This window comes from Diceros bicornis, chromosome 5 (assembly GCF_020826845.1).
Source record: "Diceros bicornis minor isolate mBicDic1 chromosome 5, mDicBic1.mat.cur, whole genome shotgun sequence".
Lineage (NCBI taxonomy): Eukaryota > Metazoa > Chordata > Mammalia > Perissodactyla > Rhinocerotidae > Diceros > Diceros bicornis.
This window is the reverse complement of record NC_080744.1, coordinates 60694575-60717517: the sequence shown is the minus strand read 5'-3', so window position 1 is coordinate 60717517 and position 22943 is coordinate 60694575. Positions and strand designations below refer to the sequence as shown.

The following is a 22943-nucleotide window of genomic DNA, read 5'->3' as shown; positions in this document are numbered from 1 at the left end:
AGTGGGGAGCAGAGCTGACTCTAGAATTCCAAATCTTGAGGCAGTGCTCTATCTTTTTTCCCAAGAGGAGTTGAGGGAGTTTCCTGGACCACTGGCTATTTGGGGTCCCACAAGCTGGAAGACAGTGTTGGAAGAGTGGGCTCCATAAGACAGTCTTGACTTCTGTGAGGCCAACCACTTCCCTCCTTGTCCTCCCCTGACTCCAGAACTGGGGCCCAGACAGCCAAAGCCCAGGGGACAACGAGTGACTCAGACGCTTCCTGTTTTCTTGGCCACAGTGACAGAAGGATGGAAACAGCCCCCAAGTGGGGTTCATGGCCTAAGAGAGGGGGCCTGGAGAGACGAGGAGGCTGGAGCTGGGGGGCCAGCCTGCCCTGAGATGCGAGAGGAGTGAGCTAGGCAGAGCCACACGGGGTGGTTTACTGGCCTCGGCAGGTGGAAATGAGGGTGGTTTGTTGGGTGGCCAGGTCAGCAAAGGGAGGGAGGTTTTGGGGCCAGCTTTTCTTGAGATGTGGGGGTTTTCTGAGTCCTTGGGGGTTGAAGGAGAGACCTGAGGTTGCGCCCGGATCTTTGGTTCTGGCAGATCAGGCAAGCTGGGAGGCCGTGTGGGTCAGCGAGAATAGCTCCACACTGGGAGGCAAAGGACGGGGTTATCTTGTCCCTGCCCTGCCATGAATTACTGTGTGACCCTGAGTAAGCGGCTGGTCGTCTCTGAGCCCCTGCTTCCTCTCATATGAAATGGGGTGGGGCTGGGATAAACTGAGCTCTGAGAAACCCTGGGATTCTAAGAAAAACCATAACCTCTCCCAGCCTTACAGAGCACAATGCGGCCTCTAGGGGACTTTTCATTTACATAATTTTGATTTCAAGACAGACAATAACCCTGAGAGGCAGGCAGGGAAAATACTATATTACCTGATTGCTACTAGAGATATTGATGATCAGGGAGACTAAGAAAGGTGCTGGCGGGGCCGGCCCAGCGGCACAGCGGTTAAGTGCGCTTGCTCCGCTGTGGCGGCGCGAGGTTCACAGGTTCTGATCCCGGGTGCGCACCAACGCACCGCTTGTCAAGCCGTGCTGTGGCGGCATCCCATATGAAGTAGAGGAAGATGGGCACGGATGTTATCGTCCTCAGCAAAAAGGAGGAGGATTGGTATCTGATGTTAGTTCGGGGCTGGTCTTCCTCACACACACAAAAAAAAGGTGCTGGCCAAGGGTATGTGGAAACAGGGACCTGGGCACTCCTGGTGGCCCAACTTGGTCACTCCCTTACTTGGAGGACAGCAATTTGGGGACATTTATGAAAAATCATATGTGTCTGAATCTTGGCCTCAATTATCTCCCTGTTGGGGTCACCCTCAGGAAATGATCAAATTCAGAAAAGGCTTGTTGGACGGGAAGATGTCCACATTAATACAAAAGTGAATTTTGTATTAATGAGAAATTAAACACAGCACAGTCATCCAACAATAGGAAAATGTAGACTGTAGAATGTGTATTTGCTACCTATTTCTGAGTAACAAATTACTCTCAAATTTAATGGCTTAAATAACAAGCGTTTATTACCTCGCAGTTTCTGTGGGTCTGGAATCCGGGCACAGCCTGCCTGGGTGCCTCCGGCTCAGGGTGTCTCCGGAGGCTGCGATCTTGGTGTGGGCTGGGGCTGCAGGCATCTCAAAGCTTGGCTTAGGGAGGATCCACTTCCAGTGCACTCACTTGGCTGTGGTCAGTCTCAGGTCCTCGTTGGCCCTTGCGGGGACATCAGTTCCTCACCCTGTGGGCCCCTCCATAGGGCAGCTCACAGCCTAGCAGCTGGCGTCTCTCAGAGCAAGGGAGCAACCTGAAGGCACACAGGCCTTCTGTGACCTGATCTTGGAAGTGACCTCCCCTCATTTCTGCTGTATTCTATTCGTCAGAAGTGAGTCACTAGGTCTAGCCCAGGGTCAAGGGGAGAGGATTACACAAGTGTGGGAATACCAGGAGGTGGGGACTGGAGGGGAGGCAAGTTTCCTGATCCTGTAAGGGTCTCCAGCTGGGTCTGGAAAACAAACTGATTAACAAAGATTAACAGGAGAAAAGTATATGCGTTTATTTAATATAAGTTTTACGTGACACGGGAGCCTTCATAAGGAATGAAAACCCAAAGAAACAGACCTGAGTACTTCCATGCTAGGTTTGCCGTGTAGAAAGACGATAGGTCAGAGATGAGGTAAGTGTAGCCAGCTGGGCAAGACGTAGCAAGCCCTGCTTGTTCAGATTCTTCTTGGCATCCCTTTGTCCTCGGAGATAAGGGTGGTCCTTTCTTCTGGTACAAGGAAGGCGCCGCTCACATGAGCATTTATGAGCTGTTTCAGGGGAGAAGGGCAGGGGGAAGGTCAGAGTGACTGAATGCAGTGACGGAAGTCCCTGCTTCTGCTGTTTTCTCAATCTCCTGCTTAAAGTATTTGATACACCCAAAATACAGCCGTATTTTGGGCTAGTGTGTCCTGAACCCCATCAAGATCGGTGGGGACCATCTTAGAAGCTGCCTACCGTACAGCATATGTGAAATGTTTATGATCTTAAGTGAAATGAAGACAACAGGATGCAAAACTGCATACACAGGATGCTCACATCTGAGTAAGAATATGATAGGGCAAGAAGACGGGAAGAAATTTGTTAAAAACACACATACACACCTAAAAACCAAATGGGGTCTACATGATAAAGCACATGTATTGCTTTTCCACACATGTATTCATTTATACACCTTTTCCCCCCAATTATTTATTCTCTGAACTTAAGCAACTAATTTTCTGAGCCTGGGGACCTCAGGGCTGGGTAGGAAGGAGTCCAGCCCCCCCCCATCTGTCTTTGAACCTGTCTGAGCAATAAGAAGCTCTAAATTCGCACTGGGATGGTCTCAGGGGTGTATTCCAGGCAGTCCTAACCACCTCTAGTCTCAGTGTGTATTCCTGGGTGCATTGGAGCCTGAGGAGTTGGCTTTGGGGGTGATCCTGAGGGCAGCATTGTTTGGGGAGGAGCCGGTGTAGAGGGTGGCAAGGAGTGGAGAAACAGAGGAAGAGACCCAGAGAGAAAGGAGAAAGCAGTGGACACAGTGGAAAACACCTGAAACTTGGAGTCTCAGACCCTGAAGTGCCTGCCACTTGAGTGTGACTCTTTGAAGTCTCAGTTTCCTCATCCATAAAATGGGATGAAATTAAGTAGTATTGCCCTTCCTCATTCAATAGTGTTAAGTGAGTTGATTATGCACAGAAATACACTCCGTAAACTGTAAAGCTCTGGACTAGTGGTGGTTTCCTCCGGGATTAACTAGAGCAAATATACCTCCCTCTTGCCACTGAGCGCCCAGCAGGAGTCCAGCCCCTCCCCAACCGCAGGCAGCAGGCCTTGTTGGCTCCCACACCCTGAGCCACAGGTCCATTCTCATCTCTAACTAGTTATGTGGGTTAAATGTTGACATTGAATATGCTTCCGTTGAAAAGAATGAGGTTACCCCTAATGAAGGGCGATTTGGCAACATCCATCAAAATTGCAATTGACTCAGCAATTCCACTTTTAGGAATAGATATACAAACACAGGTATGAAATTACATGTCCAGGCATACTCGTTGCAGCATTCTTTGTGAGAGAAAACATTGTAAAGAAAAAAAACGTCCATCCACAGGGGACCAGTTAGATCAATTATGAAACATCATACAATGGAATGCTGTGAAGGCGTTGAAATGAATGAGGCAGCGCTGGGTGCACTGATGCACAAAGATCTCCAACATATATTATCAAACAAAAAAAGCAAGTTGCCAAACAATATTACCTGTCTATCTCCACTGACGTAGAAAATCAAACAAAACTACCTATATGTATATGTACCTAATTTGTACGAGAATACAGAGGAAATGCAGGGAGAAACAATGCCAGTTGCCAAAAGTGGCCATGGCCGGGGGGGGGGGGGGGGGGGGGGGGGGGGGGGGGGGTGCGGCGTTTGCTGCAGCAAGGAGGCAAGGAGAGGGGTCCTGACTTTTTTTTACTCCATATACTTCACGGATGGTTGACATTTCTTTGTGATGTGAATATATTCGTGTATTTTCCGTGTAATTTTTTAGACTTAAAATTTATGTACATAGGGGCCGGCCCGGTGGCGCAAGCGGTTGGGTGCGCGCGCTCCGCTGCGGCGGCCCGGGGTTCGCTGGTTCGGATCCCGGGCGCGCACCGACGCACTGCTTGGTAGGCCATGCTGTGGCGGCGTCCCATATAAAGTGGAGGAAGATGGGCACCGACGTTGGCCCAGGGCCATCTTCCTCAGCGAAAAAAAGAGGAGGATTGGCGGATGTTAGCTCAGGGCTGATCGCCTCACAAAAAAAAAAAAAAAAAAAAAAAAAAATTTATGTACATATATGTATTATATATAATATGTGTTGCATACAAGTCTTAGAATCTTTCACTGTCCTTAAAATTTTGGATCCCTGGCTATTGTTTCAGAACACTTCTGAGATCATCACTGGGCCACGTGAGTACCTATTCCCTGGGAGGGAGTCTCCTCTCTGTAGAAGGACCCAGGCTCCCCTCTGCCAAGATGGCGCCTCCTCCCAGCTGAGGTGCTCTATGGAGCTCCGAGGCCTGGCAGACCAGGGCCCCAGCCCCCATCTCAGGCCTGCTCCCTGTCCCGGAATGATCCCCTGAGTGTTCTCACACCATCTGTGCAGCAATGAAGGCAAAAAAAAAACCAAAGAACAAAAATAAAACCTTCATTCATGCATTCATTAAACAAATAGTCCATGGTGACTAGAAACATGCAAGATTAGAGTCTAGTGAAGAGACAGACTCTAATAAACAGCCTCCTGGATAAAAGTGAAATGAGATCTGTGATAGATGCTCTGGAATACGGACCCAGAGAATGTTCCGAGGAGAGAAAAGCTGAGGAGGCTTGTCCCCCATTTTCCCTGAGACTCTTCCCCTCTCCCTGCCCCACGCCCTCACCCTCTGCACCCTTCGTGAACCGGAACCTGAAGGCTGGGCTGGGCTCTTGAGCAGGTGGCTCAGGGCTCCCCACGAGTAGAGATGAGGGGAGAAAATGCAGGTCAGGACCCAGGAAATCACCAGCAGAAGAGCTCTGACCGAAGAGCTCTGGTGGGGAAGTGCAGGCCGGCTTGGCAGCCTGGTTCCAGACCTGTCACCATTATCATCACTTGTTCACAGGCACTGGCCTCCAGCCATCCAAGGCCACTCTTCAGACCACCATCCCCTCCCCAGCTTCTGCCCTGCAGGGTCCTGGGCAGCCAGGCCACTGCTGAGTGGGCCCTTTCGCTTTGGAATTGATAGTTTCACTGCCAATGCCACTGTCTGGACCAAAACAAGAGTTCCTGTGTGCATGAGTGTGTGTGTGCGTGTGTGCATGTGTGTGTACACATGCATACTATACACACAGGTCCGTACTCTGTGGATAGAGTGTCAATTCATTCCAGATTTACTGGAACAGCCTCAATTTCACGTATTTGGACACCACAAACCATTGAAAATCCTGAAAATTCCAATACGATTATTTATGCAGCACTCCTTCAGTCTTGCTCCAAAAAAAAGGATTTGAGAACCAGCTTGTAGAGTTGTATATACTTCAGCAGGATTTAAAAATAACAGACAAGGAAATTGGGGAGAAGGGAGCGTAAGATGACAGCAATGCATAACTCATGTCCTGTGCGTATGCTGGAGGCCGGCCACAGGCGTATCTCAGAATTTCCAAGCAGCCAGAGATAAGAGGGAAACGAGATGACATGGATTCCTGCCCTGGAGACCTGCGGGAGTTTCTCCCAAAAGTCCTCAGAAAGATGCAGTGTGACTCAGAGTTAGAAAGAAACAAATGCACGTTCCACATCTTAATCGTGGTATGGTTACACAAATGATGGCATTTGTCAAAGCTCACAGCAGAGTACACTTAAGGCTGTGCATTTCGCTGTCAGCAATCTTTGCCTCAGAAATAAAAGAGCCATAAACAAATATACTGAATGACATGCCTGCTGAAGTGTTTAGGATGGAAGCAAACTGACATTCGCAGCTTACATTGAAATGCATCAAAAAGGAAGGCGCATTGCTGGAAGGAGAGAGGACTAGAGGGGCTGACCTGTGATCAAGCAAGGATAGTGAAGTACAGCGTCTCAGCAGAGGGCATGTGGTGGGGACTGTACAATTCTTTCAACTTTTCTGTGTGTTTGAACATTTTTATAATAAAAGGTTGGGGGCTCTGAGAAATGAAGTGGACTCTGAAAGTTACCATCAACACCTGGAAGATAAAAGGCCCCGAGAGTTGTTCACAGAGCCAGAGTTAGCAGCAGCCCTCAAAACCTGCTGAACCCCTGGGCGCCTTGCCCACAGCAGTGACAAGGGGGTCTCGGGCGCAGAGCTCCGGCTTCAGCAGGGACGGGGAGGCCTGGCTCCTGCAGAACCCACAGCACGGCGGGATGTTGGCATCTCCCAGACACAGCTCTTGGATCGTGGAGACCCCTTGTCAGCCATCAGGGAGCATCTCTCGTCTGAGGCACTGGGCTGCGCCCAGAGCACCCTGATAAGGGGCAGAGCTGGATTTCAGCCTTGACAATACGATGGCGTTGATGACGGGGATCGTTCATTGGGGCTTTTCTCTCTGCCTGGCACCGCATTAAGCATTTACATCTATCATGTCATTTAATGTTTAAAAGACCCTATGAAGCAGGTACTCTTGTTATCCTCATTTATACATAGAAAATGGCTCCGAGAAGTTCAGTAACTTGTATGTAAGACTCAGCTGCCAGATGCTGAGCTGGGATTCAGTTATATTTGACTCCAGAGTCTTCCATGCTAACCACTGCCTTCTGTTCCACATGCCACTCTCCCCACCCCTTCCACCTTCCTCCTCACCCTCCCCCAAAGGCCTGTCACGGATGACTTGTCTCTGCTCCGTCCTCCCAAGAAAGCTTCAGAAAGTGTGACTCTGACCCAGAGTGCTCCTTAGAAACCAAGCACCCACTCCTGCTCCCCAGGACAGCCTTGCACCCTGGGCTGGGCATCTTTCCCCAACACTCCCTGGAGACACACACGCACACACATGCACATGCTCACACGCACACACACACACACACACACACCTCCTGATGTACCGAACCAGCCCCCCTCTCATCCCTGCAAATCCCGCACCTCCACCAGCATCTTCAGGGCTGCTCTGACCCTGCTTCCCTGTCCACCACACACCCCAGACCAAGACGACTCGGAACCAGCCTGCGGCCTCTTTAACAGAATCCCAGAGCTAAGGAAGACGTCAGACAGCTGGTAGCCAGCCTCCTTAGTTTTTACAGAGGAAACAAAGGCCCAGAGAGGGGCAATGGCTGGCCCAATGTCACACAGCACACCAGGACTGAACTTCGTCTCCTGGGACTTGTGCCCTTAGCTCAGGGCTGAGCAGAGCTGAACTGGGCTGCAGGGATGTGGGGTGGCAGAGGGAGGTGGCTAGAGACCACCCTGGAGAGAGAAAGATTAGCTGCTAAGGCCAGGGAAGAGAATTGCTGGGCCCCTCGGTGTAAGAGCAGCTCTCATTTTCTAGCTGAGGAGCCTCAGTCCCGCGGAGAGGAGGTGCCTGTCGGGGGGCCCCACCGCCAGTTCCCGGCTACATGGAGGCAGGAATTTGTTTTCCTGAATCCCCAGTGTCCTTCCCCTTCCCGCCCCTTGATGCCCTCTGAAGGACACTGAGGTACAGTGTGCTGAGCTGCGCCTTCCCTGACACCCACACCCACTGTGCCCCGGGCCAGGGACCCGTCAGTGCCTCCAGCACCGAAGACTAGACCCTTGGCTTTTACCAAGTCCCTTCCTAGAATTCTCAGAGCTGGGGCCACGGCCTGGGCCCTGAGGGGCTGTTAGTTGATGGACCCCCACCTCTGCAGCCCCTTGCAGGGAGGGAAGAGGAGGACACTATAGGGGCCCAAAAGCCACCCGTACCCCCACACATCTGCTCTTCAGCCAGGCCTGGCCCCCAGGGCCTTCAGACCCCCACCCGAGGGGAGGGTCCTGCCCTGGTTGCTCCAGGCCTCAGGCAGGGCCTGGAGTGTGTGTGTATTGCGGGGAGGGTTAGGTAAGAGGTGGGAGGGGGTCACCCGGCTGGGAGGCCCAAGTCCTTCTAGCCAAAGCCAGGCTGGGAGCCTGTGGGAGGAGAATGGTGATCAGACGTGGAGACTGGGTCTACTGACAGACCCCAAGCAGCCCTGGCCATGCCAGGCTGACCAGCCCCTCCAACACAAACACTGGGCCCCTGGTTCCCTGGAAGGGGGCATTTTTCAGAGATGACATCAGCTCTTAAAGTTTTATGTTTCCTACCTACCTCAGCCCAGAGAGCAGAGTACCCAGAGCCCACAAGCCTGGTGAGGCCGGCACCAGGACCAGCGCAAACAGCACATCACTGGCCTCACACACTCACAGCAGGCCCCCATAGGAAGGACAGCCACAACGGTGGCTGTCTAGTGGTGTGCTCACCATGAGGACGCAGCCCTGCCTGGGCACTGCAGGAAAGATGCAAGAGGAGAGAAGATACCAAGCTCCCAGCTCCCTAAACACACCTCAGGGCCTTTGCTCATGCTGTTCCCCCCATCAGTTCCCATGCTTTCCCTGCTCCACGCCATCTAGCAAACCACCTCCACACCCTTCAAACCTCTTGTCCAATGTCCCCTCTGCTGTAAAGCGAGCCCCACAGCCCTGAGCCTCTGCAGTGTCCTGTCATCCTTCCATTGGAGCCAGGATCACCCTGTACCTCACTTTCCCTTCCCTCTTGCCACCCTCTCGCGTCAGACCCTGAGCCCCTGGAGGGCACAGGCCAAGTCCCATTTCACTCTTGCAGAAGAAATTAATCACCCACAAAGGGGTGAGACCCGCCCAGTCAAGGTTGCCACAGTGAGGGCGCAGCAGAAGGCAGGGAGGCTGGAGGTCGAGTGAGGTGCAGGGAGCTGCAAGAGGGGGAGGGAGCAGGCCAGGTGGAGGTCCCTGCGGTGAAAGAGCCGCAGTGGGGACCTGGGCAGCCAGGGTGGGGAGCATGAGGGGCCGAGCCTCCAGGGAGGCTGTGTTCCAGCAGGCAGGCCTGGTTGAATGAATGAGTGAGTGAATGAGGGGTCCAAAGAGAGGAGGGCGAGGCAGAAACACCAACTTTGGCTTCTAGAGTGAATTTTCTCTGGCAGCAGGGAGAGGTAGACACAGAGACAGGTGCCCACACGTCCTGCTCCCCTCCCTGCCCCCCAACCTGGAGCTTCACAGGCTCAGGTGTGCTGAAGCTGGCACTCAGGCCCGGAAGGGGCCACGGGGACAGGGATGAGGCATGATGGGATGGCCCCAGTGGACCCTCAGCGGAAGGTGGACAATCTGGTCAAGTAGGAAGGCAAGGGGCCACTGGGGCCAGGGAGGGGGCTGACCAGATGCCCCAGGGCTCAGGGCCAAGCTGCCCACTGCTGACTCAGGCCCGGCTGGCCAGCTCAGCATTCCTGCCCTGCTGAATGGGGCTATTGAAGGGGGTTAGGCCGCTGACCACGCCCCCAACCAGAGCCTTCGGATGCTGCGCTGTGGGCTCTGCTCTCAGAGGGCAGCGCAGGCCCTGGCGATCAGTCTGAGAGCGCTCTGGCCACCAGCTGCCGCTCTGGGGGTGTCTGGGACCAAGGACAATCCTAGGTAAGCTGGCTAGGCTGGCATCAGAGAGGGGATCCCAGTGGGAGGGAATCTGTCCTGACCCTCAGGACTTGAGGCCCTGGGATGGTGACCCTGCTCCCAGCCCCCGGGGCTTGGGGAGGGGTCTGTCTCTCTGCACACTATACAGTGTATAGGTGGGGGTGCTGCAGGGGCTCTGTGGTTAGTCCTGCCTCCTCCATCAGGCTGGAACTTTCCTGTGGTGGAGGAGGTTTCCCTATCAGATCCGGCCTCTCACAGGGTGTGGGCTGGGTCTCCCCCATCAGACAGGGAGCCTTGCTCACCAGACCCAGAGCTCCCCAAGCCCCGTCTTCATCTCCTTAGTGTTTAACTCGGGAATCATGTCTGGGTCCCAGCCTCAGCCTTTGCTGGTGGGTCCCGGCAGAGCCATGGACCAGCTGCCCCTGCAGAGCCAACGCATTTCTAGATAAAGCGCCCCAACCTCGTCCTGTCCTCCTCCCCTCCTGGCCTTTGGGCCCAGCCGGGATCTGGCCCCCCAGCCCTGGCTGCCTGGGCTAACACCTGTCAGGTGTGCTTTTTCAGGAATGGGGGAGGGCCGGGTGCCATGAAGCCAGTGCGGGTTGTCACCATTTGGTGGGTGCTACTGCTGGTGTCCAGGCTGGGGGCCACCAGGAAGGGATCCCCAGAAGAGGCCTCCTTCTGCTATGGAACCTTCCCACTGGGTATGTCCATTCCTCTGTTGGTCTGTCCATCTGTCTTTTGGCTTGCTCACCTTGGCTGGCTTGCCAAGGAGTTTGGTGTCTTAGCTTCCTGACAGGTAGGAGGGGAAAAATAACTCCATATAATTGTTCTAAAATAAAGAAAGTTCCTAACAGATTTGTGTGTGTGTGTGTGTGTGAGGAAGATTGGCTCTGAGCTAACATCTGTGCCCATCTTCCTCTATTTTGTACATGGGTTGCCGCCACACATGGCTTGATGAGCAGTGCATGGGTCTGCGCCAAGGATTTGAACCCACGAACCCCAGGCCACCGAAGTGGAGTGTGCGAACTTAACCACTACGCCATCAGGCTGGCCCCTAACAGATTTATTTAAAGTTACTAAACAGATAGTAAATGCTAATCAGAGCTAAAATTGTGCCAAAAAATGTTTTTAACACATTACGTCTCCCCCGCTTCCCCCCTGTCCTGCCACACATGCTCCCACTCCTAGGGAGATGGGGCAGGCTGCTGGGGACAGGGCCTGCCATGTGTGTGGCCCAGGAGGCACAGCCCAGAGTCCTGGCACTGGGAGGGCAGTGGGAGGGGCCCCAGAGCCCAGCTTGGGGTCTCTACTTGCAGGCTTCTCCTGGGGCGTGGGCAGTTCCGCCTTCCAGACAGAGGGCGCCTGGGACCAGGACGGGAAAGGGCCCAGCATCTGGGATGCCTTCACACACCGCGGGAAGGGGAAGGTGCTTGGGGATGAGATAGCAGATTTGGCCTGTAATGGCTACTATAGGGTCCAGGTGAGTGATGGGTGTGTGTGTGTGTGTGTGTGTGTGTGTGTGTGTGTGTGTACGTTTGAGCATGCACCTAGCTGAGAGGTGGGCAGTGACATATTGGGGAAGCCTAGATGACAATGTCAACCCAGTGCTCTGCTAAATACCCCAACCCCAATGCAGCCAAAAGGGACAAGGCCAGTGGGGACTGGGGACTAGGGGTGTGTGCAGGATATGGGAAGGTGGATGTTGGGGGAAAGGAAATCAGGGCCCCACCTGAGCCAGTGCCTTAGTCCAAGCGATGGGTAGCTCAAGGGCTGATCCCATGGCTCCAGGGACCCCTGGTCCCTGCATGTGAGTCAGCCCCCTGTGGAGGGCATGGGACCTGCTCATCCTCAGTCCCCCTGTTCAGCACCCACTTTCTTCTCTGGATTGACTTCTTGGGGGATTCATCACCCAAGTTTATTAGGAGCCCCCTGATGGACTTCTCCAAGCACCCCCATACCCTGCTTTTATTAGACCCTTTGCATATTCCCCGGAAGTGGGGTGGATGGAATCGCACCTGTTACATATCGCATCTGCTGTATAGATGAGGCAGCAGCTCCTTCCTCACCCAGTGGGAGTATGGACAGGGGTGAGCCTTGGCCTGGGGACACCCAGTGTGACCCCTGCCTGCCCAACCCCATGGCCCCAGCTGACCCTGCCTCCCCGCCCCATCTGCGCAGGAGGACGTTGCTCTGCTGAGGGAGCTGCACGTGACCCACTACCGATTCTCGCTGTCTTGGCCCCGACTCCTACCCACAGGCATCCGAGGTGAGCTGGACAGCCCCTCCCGAGCCCAGCGGGGCCCCTTTTGGCCATGTTGGCTTTGCGGGGATAGCACAGAGTCCTGGGGAGGGAGACCATGTACGTGGTTTCTTCTGGCAGCAGCTCTCACGTTCCGGAGGTAGCTGGGCCCCCAGGGGTAGCTATGCCACCCCTCTGAGACCAAGTGCTCGTGGCCTGAGGGGGCCTTCAGGCCTTTGAAAAGCCACCCAGGAACACTGCACTTCAGAAGGTCAAGGCCGAGGTCATTTCTTGTCAAGTCCCCTTTTATTTCACCCTCAGCTGACCAGGTGAACGAGAAGGGAATCAAATTCTACAGCGATCTCATCGATGCCCTTCTGAAGAGCAACATCACCCCCGTCGTGACCTTGCACCACTGGGACCTCCCACAGGTGAGGGCTGGTGCAGGCTCGGAGGCCCGAGGGAGCTCAGCTCAGCAGGAGAGAGCCTGTGTTGGGGACCCGGGGTTGCCAAGGTGGCGACAAAGCTGAGGTCTGGACTGGAAGGTGGGAGAGAGTGAGGAAGAAATCCCTCTGACTCCTCCATGGCAGGGAGGTCCTACTGGTTTAAATGATGTTTGTAATAAGGGATAAATGTGGATTTTGATGTTTTCCAAAACATTTGGCCTAAAAACAACAAATCAAACTATGAAAAAAATAAACATCTTTTGAGTAAGACTTGATGACATGCCATAATTAACAAGTTGGTTTAGTCTTTTTTCCCAGTTTGAGCCAGCACCATATGTGCTCATAAATGAGCACCCCCACACACACACCCCAAGTAATTTCTGTAAAGTCTCAACATGCTTAAGAACACCGCTATGTAAGCAATTTTTTCATTCGCTCGACAAGGCCCCACAGAGATCTCCTCCAGGAGAGGAGCTGTGTATGCAACTCTCTGTGACACCAGGTGGTGGGAGGTCGGAGGATGAAGACATGGCTCAGGGAGGTGCTGGGGAGAAGATGGAGTCCAATCAGTGCCTTGAAGGGTTGGGGCATGAGGTGGGAGGCAGGGGTGCTCTGGCTCCAGGTGAGCAAGGAGGCAGGGAGGGGCTGGGCAAGTGATTCAGTTAGAGTTTGGGGAACAGGCAGGAGGGGGAAGGACAGAGGTTGGAGGAGTAGCTTGGAGGCCTCAACTGCCGAGCTAAGGTGCCAGGGGTTTGTTCTGTGGGAATGAGAGCCACCGGAGGCCTCTAAACTGGGGCTGGGGCCTTGGAGCAGGCTTCAGGGAGATGAACTGGAGACCACCTTCCAGCTTCTTCCTTGGTTAATCACTTTCACTAACCTGCCCCTTTAGGAGAGCTTGGTAGGTAATCTCTACAGAATGATGAATATTGGGGCAATCCCGCCCTCGTGAGCAGATGCCTTCAGGTGGGAAAGCCCTGGGCTGAAGAAAGCATAACCCATCTGATGAGAGGTTTCTGGGGGATTTCTGACATCTGCACAGCCCTCAAAATCCTAATCAGAGCTTCCATGCCCAGCATCATACCTTATTTCTTCAGAACTTATATTCAAGATTCTTTTCCCCTTATCAGGTCTCTTTCCCTGGCAAATTTTCTTAAATATCCAATCTATCAAGTCCTCTTAAGCACGAGAGCCTCAGACCTTCTCTGCTCCCTCCCCCTTGTTTGTATAAGGCATGCCACATAGCTCGTCTCAACATTTACATTGTTTCGTGCTTCATCACCGCCACCGTCTTCAAGTCTTAATGCCCAAGACCCTGCATCTTTGCTCCCCTGTCCTCTAAACGTCCTCTGTAGTTATAATCACCTGTGTTTCTCCCACAAACTTAGCCAATCGGCTCCAAAAGTCTTTCCTGGAGACGGCTCCCTAAGGCGTCTGCTTCTCTCTCCACTCCTGTTCCAGCTGCTCCAGGTCAAGCACGGCGGGTGGCAGGACGTGAGCACGGCCAACTACTTCAGCGATTATGCCAACCTGTGCTTTGAGGTCTTTGGGGACCGGGTGAAACACTGGGTCACTTTCAGTGACCCTCGGGTAAGCAGGGTTCCTCTCCAGGTGGGAAAACCCGCTCCCCAGACCAGAGCTCACCCTCACGGTCCTGTGGTCCCCACTTGCCGTCCTTGTAGACAATGGCAGGAAAAGGCTATGAGACAGGCCACCACGCGCCAGGCCTGAAACCCCACGGCACGGGCCTGTACAAGGCGGCACACCACATCATTAAGGTGAGGGGGTCATTCGGGGATGAAGGCTGGGTTCCAGGGGGAGGGACGAGCCCCAGTGTCAGCTCCGCCTGCCCCAGGGGTCCGAGCCTGGCTCAGTCCTCTGCCGCTCCACCTCAAACCCGGCATATTCCACAGCATCTTCGCACCGTTCGCTTCCCTCCCATGAGGACTTATGAGGGAGTGTCCTGTCATCCAGTGCTCTGCTGGGCACTGTGGCCGAGACAATATAGTGGCTGCTCCCTAGAGCTTACAGTAGCCAAGGGGATGGAGCACATGCATGAGAAAACTTGTCACCTACAGGTCTAAACTGTCTTGTGTGGAACGGTGAGGAAGGGGGGATCACAGTGAACTAGGGGCTAAAACCTTCAATGAATGAGCAGAAGTACCTGGAGGTTGGTGAAGGACAGCAGTAAGAAGGGGTCAGGAGTGTTCATCCGATTGCGTGGACTTCAAAGGACCTGGCGTTTCTGAAGGAGGAAGGAGAAATAGGAATCAGAATAAAGAGCAAGGCAGACCCTACCCTAAGGTGTGTGGGGTGTGAGAAAATAATGGCCTCTGCTCGAAAGAGCTGCCATGGAGGTGGTCTTTAGGGGCAGCCAGGCTCAACTGGGGCACAAAAGTGAAGAAGACAGTGAGAGGAGATGCTGAAGGTGACGCACCATGAGTTCCAAGGCTACCGGAAAGGCCTGAGAAGAAGGGGAGGGAATCAGGTCACACTACAGGCACATATGAGGATACGGGTGACGATGACCGGGGAACAGGGATGAGGCATGATGGGATGGCCCCAGTGGACCCTCAGCAGAAGGGGGACAATCTGGTCAAGTGAGAAGGCAAGGGGCCACTGGGTGACCTACAAGACCCTCAAGTTCATGTCGGGGAGAGAACTTGCTCATTCTCTCTACACTTGGCTTATGATTTCTTTGACTGTGAATATTAAAGGGCAGAGCTCTGAAGACCTCAGCGGGTCGCTGGGAGAGAACATGGAGAGAAGGCAGGTTGGCACGTTTTGGGTTCCATTTCTCAAGACTGTTCCAGACGCTTGGTATTCTCCTAACTTCCTGAGCACCTACAGGAAAAGTACTGCCTAATTACCACAGAGGACAACCAGGAACAAAACAAGAAACTTGAGCAGAAATCTTAGAAACAAGAAATAACACAAAGTGGTGGTTTATGTGTTTATGCCAGAATTGGACCAAGTTTCGTCTATAGTACAAAGAGAATAAGTGCTCTGGAGGTCAGAGGAAGGGATGGGCTAATGGACTGGGCTGATCAAGGCTGGACTCACGAAAATGAGGGGACTTCCACATGGATCTCTAGAGTTAGGAGGGAGAGAAGGGCCACCTCAGGCTGAAAGGGAGGAGAGAAATGGGGAGGCAGGCGTCTCCTATGAGTCTCTTCCTCTCTCAGGCCCATGCCCAAGCCTGGCACTCTTACAACAGCACGTGGCGCAGCAAGCAGCAAGGTGAGCTGGGCGTCCCGCACGGGCTGCAGCAGATGGGGCGCAGCGGAGCCGTGTCACTCCTGCCTGTCTCCCCCTTTTCTTTCTCTTCTTATAAGGTCTGGTGGGGATTTCATTAAACTGCGACTGGGGGGAACCTATGGACATTAGCAACCCCAAGGACGTAGAAGCTGCCGAGAGATACCTACAGTTCTGCCTGGGCTGGTTTGCCAACCCCATTTATGCCGGTGACTACCTCCAAGTCATGAAGGACCGTATAGGTGAGCTGAGTCACGTTTTAAGACTCCAGATGCCACGGCAACAGTCTTGAGCTCAAGGGAAATGACTGAAAGGCAGGGGGATGGAAGAAGACTCAGGGATCACCCAGCCCCCAAGGAACTGAGAACTGGTTATTTGAACTGGTGGAGGTGGGAGGGGACACCCAAACAAATCCCTAGACCTGGAAATTGAGAATTTCAGAACCCAGGGAAAAAATTTAGCAATTCTCTGGGCTGTTCTCTTTTGTGTTCTGCTCTCCTATCTCCTCCCCACTCCCCTCCATTGTAACTGCAGCAAAGTAGGTGAGAGAAGTCAAAGACACAGTCACGGGCCGAGCCAGTTCTATTGTTGGTTCTTTCTGTCACTTGAGAAATACTTTACAAGCTCTGGTTTCCAGTGTCAGAGAAGAGAATAAAAACAAGCTCACAAGGCTATATCAGTTTGGATGCTTTTGAGTGCCCCATAACAGAAAACTCCAACTAAAATGGCTTGAAAAGTAGGGAATTTATCATCTCACCTGAGTCCAGAAAAGGGTGAACCAGGACTAATTAATCCAGCCCTCAGAGATGACTTTGAGGAACCAGGCTCATTCCATCTTTCTGCTCTGGTACCTTCAGCAAGCCTATCACCCACTCCCTATGGCCACAAGATGGCTGCAGCAGCTCCAGGCATCACATGTTTACAGATCAACTCCCAGAGGTGGAAAAAACCAAATAGCTCTGTCATATCTGTTTTTAAGAACAAGGAATATCTTCCCAGGAAACAGTCTCCCTCTACAGCTGATTTCCCTTCGTGTCTCAAGGGGCGAAACTGTCACATGCCCCAGAGTGCCCTAGACCACTAGGACTAGGTCTTAGAGGCTGGAGAGGGGCCAGGACTCCCATAAAGGACATGGCCCCTTGAAAGAGGGTGAGGAAGAGGGCCAGGAAGAAGACAGGCATGGGACTATTGGGTAGGCAATCAGCAATGTCTGACCATAGAAATCTAAACATATCTAAACATCTGTGTATTCAGAGGCATCAGCCTGCACCTCCCCCCCTCCCCGCCCCCAAAAAGAGACAAAGATGACATTGAAATAGGTTACAATCTCACACAACAAGGCTATTTTGGATGTTTGACTGAGAGAGAACTGTCAACATTTCAAAAATTTCCCTTTCTAAAGCAGCATTGATCAGACTGATCTGGAAGAGCAGCAGCAAGGTCTAATCCCAGCTCCGCCGCTAAGCAGTGCGTGGCTCCGGGCTTCGTCTCTTTGGGTGTCACTCTTATCATCTGAAAATGAATGATTCGGCAAAATAATCTCTAAAATCTTGTGGCAAAAGCCAGTTCCGTGACATGTCTTCCCATACACTCAAAATCCTAAGAATGATTTCCTCAAGATGCACAAGGAAGAAGCCCTCATGACTGGGACGGTGCCCGTGTTCCTCCAGGCACATGCCATCACTCACATGGCGCATTCCCTCTCTCGGGACCCTCAGGGGCCACTGCTGGAGCCACAAGAGGACTGCACGGGAAAGTCAAATTGATGATTTGTCATAGAGCAGTTCTTGGGCTTAAGAGACCCCACCAACTCCAACTTCGTAATAATTCAAGTAGAAATTGGGCTGAATTTTTCCTTTGTACAATGTGGAAAGAAGGATCCTCTGAGCAGTTAGTACTTTCTTTACTAGTGAAAACGTTCTGCCTGAAATCTTGTTCACAAATTCCTTCCAGGCATCTCATAAGCATTCTTTTATTCACAATAAATATATAAACAAAAGTAATTCTAGACCAGTGCTGTCCAAGAGAACTTTGGTGACGATGGAAATGTTCTATATCTGTGCTGTCCAATATGACAGCCTGTAGCCATTTGCACCTATTTAAATTTAAATTAAAATTTATAAAAATTAAATATTTAGTCATTCAGTGTGACTGAATTAAAGATGCAGTCACACTAGCCATATTCTAATAGCCACATGTGGTGGGTGGCTACTGTATTCGACAGTACAGTGACAGTACCCAGGGGTTTTTCTCAAGTTACTAAATGTAACTGAAAGTAATAACATGATAATATTTTAAAGGTATTTAATGATACAAACTTTTCATTAATTGAATCTAAACCAACAGCCTCTTTGGAAACGTTTTTATGGTTAGATTTTTAGATCAACTCATAAAAATGTTACTCTTATTTGTTTAAAACTTTTTTTGTATAGATTATGCAAGGACATGCATGTGTCAAATTTTTTAGAGTACACAGTGAAAAGTCAAGCTTCCCTCCCGCCCCCCTCCGCTGCTCCCATCCTCCCCGAGGAAGCACACTTCCGGAGATGGATTGTGCACGTGTGAGCAAAAACACTGCTGCTCGCTGTGTGTGTGTGTATTGACTATAGGCAACGCTCTGCACCTTTGTTTCCCTTAAACCTGTACCCCAGCACTCTTTCCATACTGGTACGTGAAGTGCTGCCTCATTCATTCTGATGGCTGCACAGTATTGTACTGATGGATAGCCCGTCCTTTATTTAACCAGTCTCTCCTGATATTTAGGTTCTTTCTAATCGGTTGCTACTCAGTCTGCAATGAAGATCCTTGTACATACATTCTTTTACATGTGTGAGTAAAATTTAGGATAAACAGACTTGGAATTGGTCAGTGAAAGGACATATACAATTTTGAAAGATAAGACAAAACTGCCCAATGCAGGGGTTGTACCAGCTTACACTACAACAACAAAGCACGAACGTGACCCTATCTCCCTGTCCCCTCCCTCGCCCCGCACCACCATGCCTTCCAGGTCCCTTCCCAGAGGCAACCAAAATTACCAGTTTTTGATATAAGGAATAATATAGGAATCCAACTCTACTTTTTTTTCCAGATGGCTACACAGCTGTCCACATTACCACTTACTGAATAATCTGTGAAAATATTACTTTTAAGCAATATAAACTTTTAGATAGTATTCAAATATCAAAGTTCCAGTTTGAAAGGCTGTTATATTTTCCATACAATAGTTTGGATAATAGTTTTTATGTCAACATGCCAGCATCATCTTGGTACATAACAATGAAATGATTGTGAGAAAATAAAACTTTGTTGCATTCTACTTTCTCTCTCAATAGGAAGAAAGAGTGCGGAGCAAGGCCTGGATATGTCGAGGTTACCGGCGTTCTCACTCCAGGAAAAGCGTTACATTAAAGGCACCTCTGATTTCTTGGGACTGGGTCATTTTACTACTCGGTACATCACGGAGAGGAACTACCCCTCCCGCCAGGGGCCCAGCTACCAGAACGATCGTGACCTGGTAGAACTGGTTGACCCAAACTGGCCAGATCTGGGGTCTAAATGGCTATATTCTGTGCCATGGGGATTCAGGAGGCTCCTCAACTTTGCTCAGGTGACTATCACATTAAGCTACTTAAAGGATATTATTAACCTGAATTCATGATCTTACAGCTTAAGGTCAGGTGCTGACATTTTAGAGTTAATAAAACAAAATAAACCCAGCTGCTCATACTTCAGAGGCTACTAGATACAGGCTTTACAGACTAATGCCTACTAGGAATAACCGTGTCAACGTATGTAACTGCAGCTAAAATGCTTATCCGACATTTAGTTATTTTGCTGAGTTATTTCATTGTTATTTATTGAGTTATTTCTCACTTCAAATGGAATATGTGGGAAAGAACAAGACCTGAAGTGCATTTTCTCTACAGTGATGCTGATTTATTGAGAAATACATTCTTTCCTATGAACTTGCCTCCTGCCTACTTTCCTCTCTAAATAAACGTGTGAACTGGAGCTACTAAATGCTACAGATGCTCGATTAGAATATGGCAGGCTGGAGTATGTGCTCCTAGATGTGCCTCAGACTGAGACCCACCTGGAGGTCAGAATTTTTAAGATATTTGTTACTATAACTCACTTTCAGACTCAATATGGCGATCCTCCCATATATGTGACAGAAAATGGAGCGTCTCAAAAGTTACACTCTTCTCAATTATGTGATGAGTGGAGAATTCACTACCTTAAAGGATACATAAATGAAATGCTAAAAGGTGAGATACAAACCCAGACTGTCTTCACATATTTTTCTATTTAACTTCGACAAAATTTGATTACACATGATTGACTAAAACTTGTTTCTAAATCTCATAAATGAAAACATTTTAGATGATCTTCACAGTATTATTTTTCCAAGTAAATGAAATATATTAAAAATGGAACGAAATGTCTTTGCAGCTATAAAAGATGGTGTTAATATAAAAGGGTATACTTCCTGGTCTTTGTTGGATCAGTTTGAATGGGAGAAAGGATACTCAGATAGATATGGATTCTACTATGTCGAATTTAACAACAGAAATAAGCCGCGCTATCCAAAGGCTTCAGCTCAATATTACAAGAAGATTATCACTGCCAATGGGTTTCCCAATCCAAGAGAGGTAGGACTCATTATCGATGTTACTCGTTCTGGATGTTAGAAGAGCTTGGCAGCTGGGGTGTGCAGAGTTTGGCAACCTCTCGTCTTTCCTCCGCGAGAGGATGGGTATGTGGGAGCATGGCCCTTTGTCTCTTCCCTAACTCCTACCACTTCTCTGGTTATTTGCTTAGAATGGGGTAAATACGCCTTAAAATTCGATCCTAACTCGCAGAGCATCAAGGGCAGACCAGAGTTATGCAGGAGTCCTGTTTGCTTTAGGTTATCACAGTCAACAGAGACTTTTGGTTAAATGTGATTCTAAATGTTGTGTCTTAATGCAAACAAATACTGCCTAGTCTTCAACACATATGAAACGAGTTAAGGGAATCAAATGTATAATGACCATATCATTTTCACTTCTTTTCCCAACAAACAGCAGAGCCATACAAATGCACTAGTACCAAAATAAGATTAAAAATAATCAAACTTATTCCTTTAAAACATACCAAACATTTTCAATAACCTACAAATTTTTCTATCGCCTACCTATGTTGCTATCTATAGCAGGGAATAGAAACTATAATACAGAATGTCTTAATAAAGACCATTTTAAAAAATAAATCTCGCTCGTTTACCAACATCCTTGTAAGGGGAGCCCAGTGGGCCTATAAATGCAAGCAGTGACTGATGGCTCTCGGGTAGTAACTGGTTTTACATTACTAGAAAAGCGCTAGATTGGAAGCCTCTCAAGAATAAAGCCTCTGTCTTTTGACTCCCTCACAATGATGCACATCGGTGTTCAGTAAATATTAACTAATTTAAACCACAGGCAGACAAAAAAATTTTTTTTATCGCACGTTATTCCAAAAACGATTTCAAACAGCAAAATATTAGTCTAAGACAAGATTACTTATCAAGTGGGTTTTTATTAGGTGGAAAGTTGGTACCTTGAAGCCTTGGAAACTTGCTCTATCAACAGCCAGATGTTTGCTGCAGGTGAGTATATTTTGATTCTTCCCTTTGATAATTAAACCACATAATTATACACAGGACATTACCAAAATCTCGAAATGTGGATCTACCTGAAGTCAATCTTCCAAAACCACACAGTTAAAAATAATTTTTTTTTACTTTGAAGCAATGTCAAATTTCTATTTTATAAGCATTTTAAATAATATTTTAAAAATCTACCACGAAAGAGAAATATTTTATCCACTCTAGTTTTATTCTTTTCAAATCATAGTGTAAATTTGTAAATCTATTTTTGTTATAGTGGGCTTTGTGGAAGGAGGGGAAGATTCAACCATTTATACCAAATGGAATGAAGAAAAGTTAAAGAACACTCCAAACATTACATTCATTCATTTCAGCAAGTAATTATTAAGCACTCCCTATTAGCTAGGGTGTTTTAAGCCCTGGGGATAACAGCACACTGGACAGAAGGCGGCATCATTTCTCACGCAATGGGATTCAATGGCTCAGCGATGTAGAATAACCAAGATGCAACTACACGTCAAGAAACGCCAACACATGTCATCTGTTTCTTTGAATTTTGTCTTTATCTCTCTATAAGGGGAATCAGAGAAATACACTTCCTGTTTAACAAACTCATCTTTAATGTGGTATCAGAGGTGGAAACTATTAGACCAACTCCTACCAATTCAGTTATTTTTTTAGGCCAATATACCTCTGTGCCCCCCCATTTCAATAACCAGGTAATATTAAGAACGTATATTCCATTAAACTAAACTAAACTTTTATTCCATCATGTGGAAACATGATGCAGAATTTACTGTTGAGCCTATGAATTCCATGAGAGCAGGGCCTGTGCCTTGTTTATCTTGGTAACCAGGGTGCCAGGCACAAAACCTAAAAGCAGGTATTACATAAATATCCACCACTATATTAATGGATATGAAATAAACTTTTATTTAACTCTTGAAGATTATTACTTAACCATGCAAGAATTATAATACAAAATTTCAATACAGAAATTCCTATACCTCTTAATAATAACATCTTTGAAAGGTTAGAAATGTTTCCCAAGGATTTTTCTTTCACAAATCCCCCCAATAAAAATTATAGAAGCAGTGAAGTACAGCTGCTAATATTCTCAGATTAATTTATGGTAAGCACAAGTATTAATATACATTTAGACTTTACTCCAGTACCCATGGAAGAACCAAATTTAGGCATGCTTTATCCTGTATTTTCTGAAATATTTTACAAAGCCCTCACATAATTTTTTATAAACATTTAATTCACCAGGTTCTCTTATAGCAAATGAGAATAATTAGAAAATCTGATGATGCCATTTTCCAAGTTTCTCCACTACAGTTAAAGCTTTCGGGATGAAGCTCCATTGGCTAAAATGACCACACTCTCATTTGTGGTGTCGCTCTCCCATTTCAGAGCCTGCGCTACGTCACATGCAGATGGTGACGGAGATCACGGTCCCTACGGTCTGCAGCCTCTGTGTCCTGCTCGCTGCCGTTCTCCTAATGCTCCTCCTGCGGAGCCAGAGCTGAGACACGGGTACCCACTTGGTAGCTTCATCCTTCACAGAGAATCTTCAGGACCTTCCTCCTTTTTCTGCTTCAAAGGTTTATATACATGTCTGTTTTCAGGATCTGTAATAATTACTTTTTTTCTTCTTTTTTTTTGGCTTGTGCTGGGATTTAAGAACTAGAAAATAAAAATAAGCACA

The 22943-nt window shown here is 49.2% G+C and overlaps 3 protein-coding genes across 6 annotated transcripts in view; 2 read left to right on the top strand and 1 right to left on the bottom strand.

The window, feature by feature from the left end:
- The window catches only part of TIPIN (TIMELESS interacting protein), a 246128-nt gene that overhangs the window by 63988 nt on the left and 159197 nt on the right, over window positions 1-22943 (top strand). The window lies entirely within an intron of this gene.
- Window positions 10250-22788, top strand: LCTL (lactase like). Its single transcript, XM_058541907.1, has 13 exons — window positions 10250-10367; window positions 10983-11146; window positions 11845-11932; window positions 12227-12336; window positions 13810-13938; window positions 14031-14126; window positions 15534-15588; window positions 15684-15845; window positions 18939-19213; window positions 19748-19874; window positions 20059-20258; window positions 21169-21232; window positions 22649-22788. Exons 1-13 carry the CDS (start codon window positions 10250-10252, stop codon window positions 22762-22764), a joined length of 1704 nt encoding a protein of 567 aa, XP_058397890.1. The 3' UTR covers window positions 22765-22788.
- The window catches only part of ZWILCH (zwilch kinetochore protein), a 33522-nt gene continuing 33363 nt past the window's right edge, over window positions 22785-22943 (bottom strand). For all 4 annotated transcript variants that reach the window (XM_058541904.1, XM_058541906.1, XM_058541902.1 and 1 more), the window contains one exon: window positions 22785-22921. The gene's annotated coding sequence lies outside the window, so the exon portion shown is untranslated. The remainder of the gene's footprint in view (window positions 22922-22943) is intronic.

What these genes read in the sequence shown, in the direction of transcription:
- LCTL (XM_058541907.1), top strand. Translation starts at nt 10,250, where the DNA reads ATGAAGCCAGTGCGGGTTGTCACCATTTGGTGGGTGCTACTGCTGGTG. An exon ending in ATGGCTACTATAGGGTCCAG is followed by an intron (nt 11,147 to 11,844) that starts GTGAGTGATGGG and finishes CCATCTGCGCAG; the next exon opens with GAGGACGTTGCTCTGCTGAG. An exon ending in CCTACCCACAGGCATCCGAG is followed by an intron (nt 11,933 to 12,226) that starts GTGAGCTGGACA and finishes TTTCACCCTCAG; the next exon opens with CTGACCAGGTGAACGAGAAG.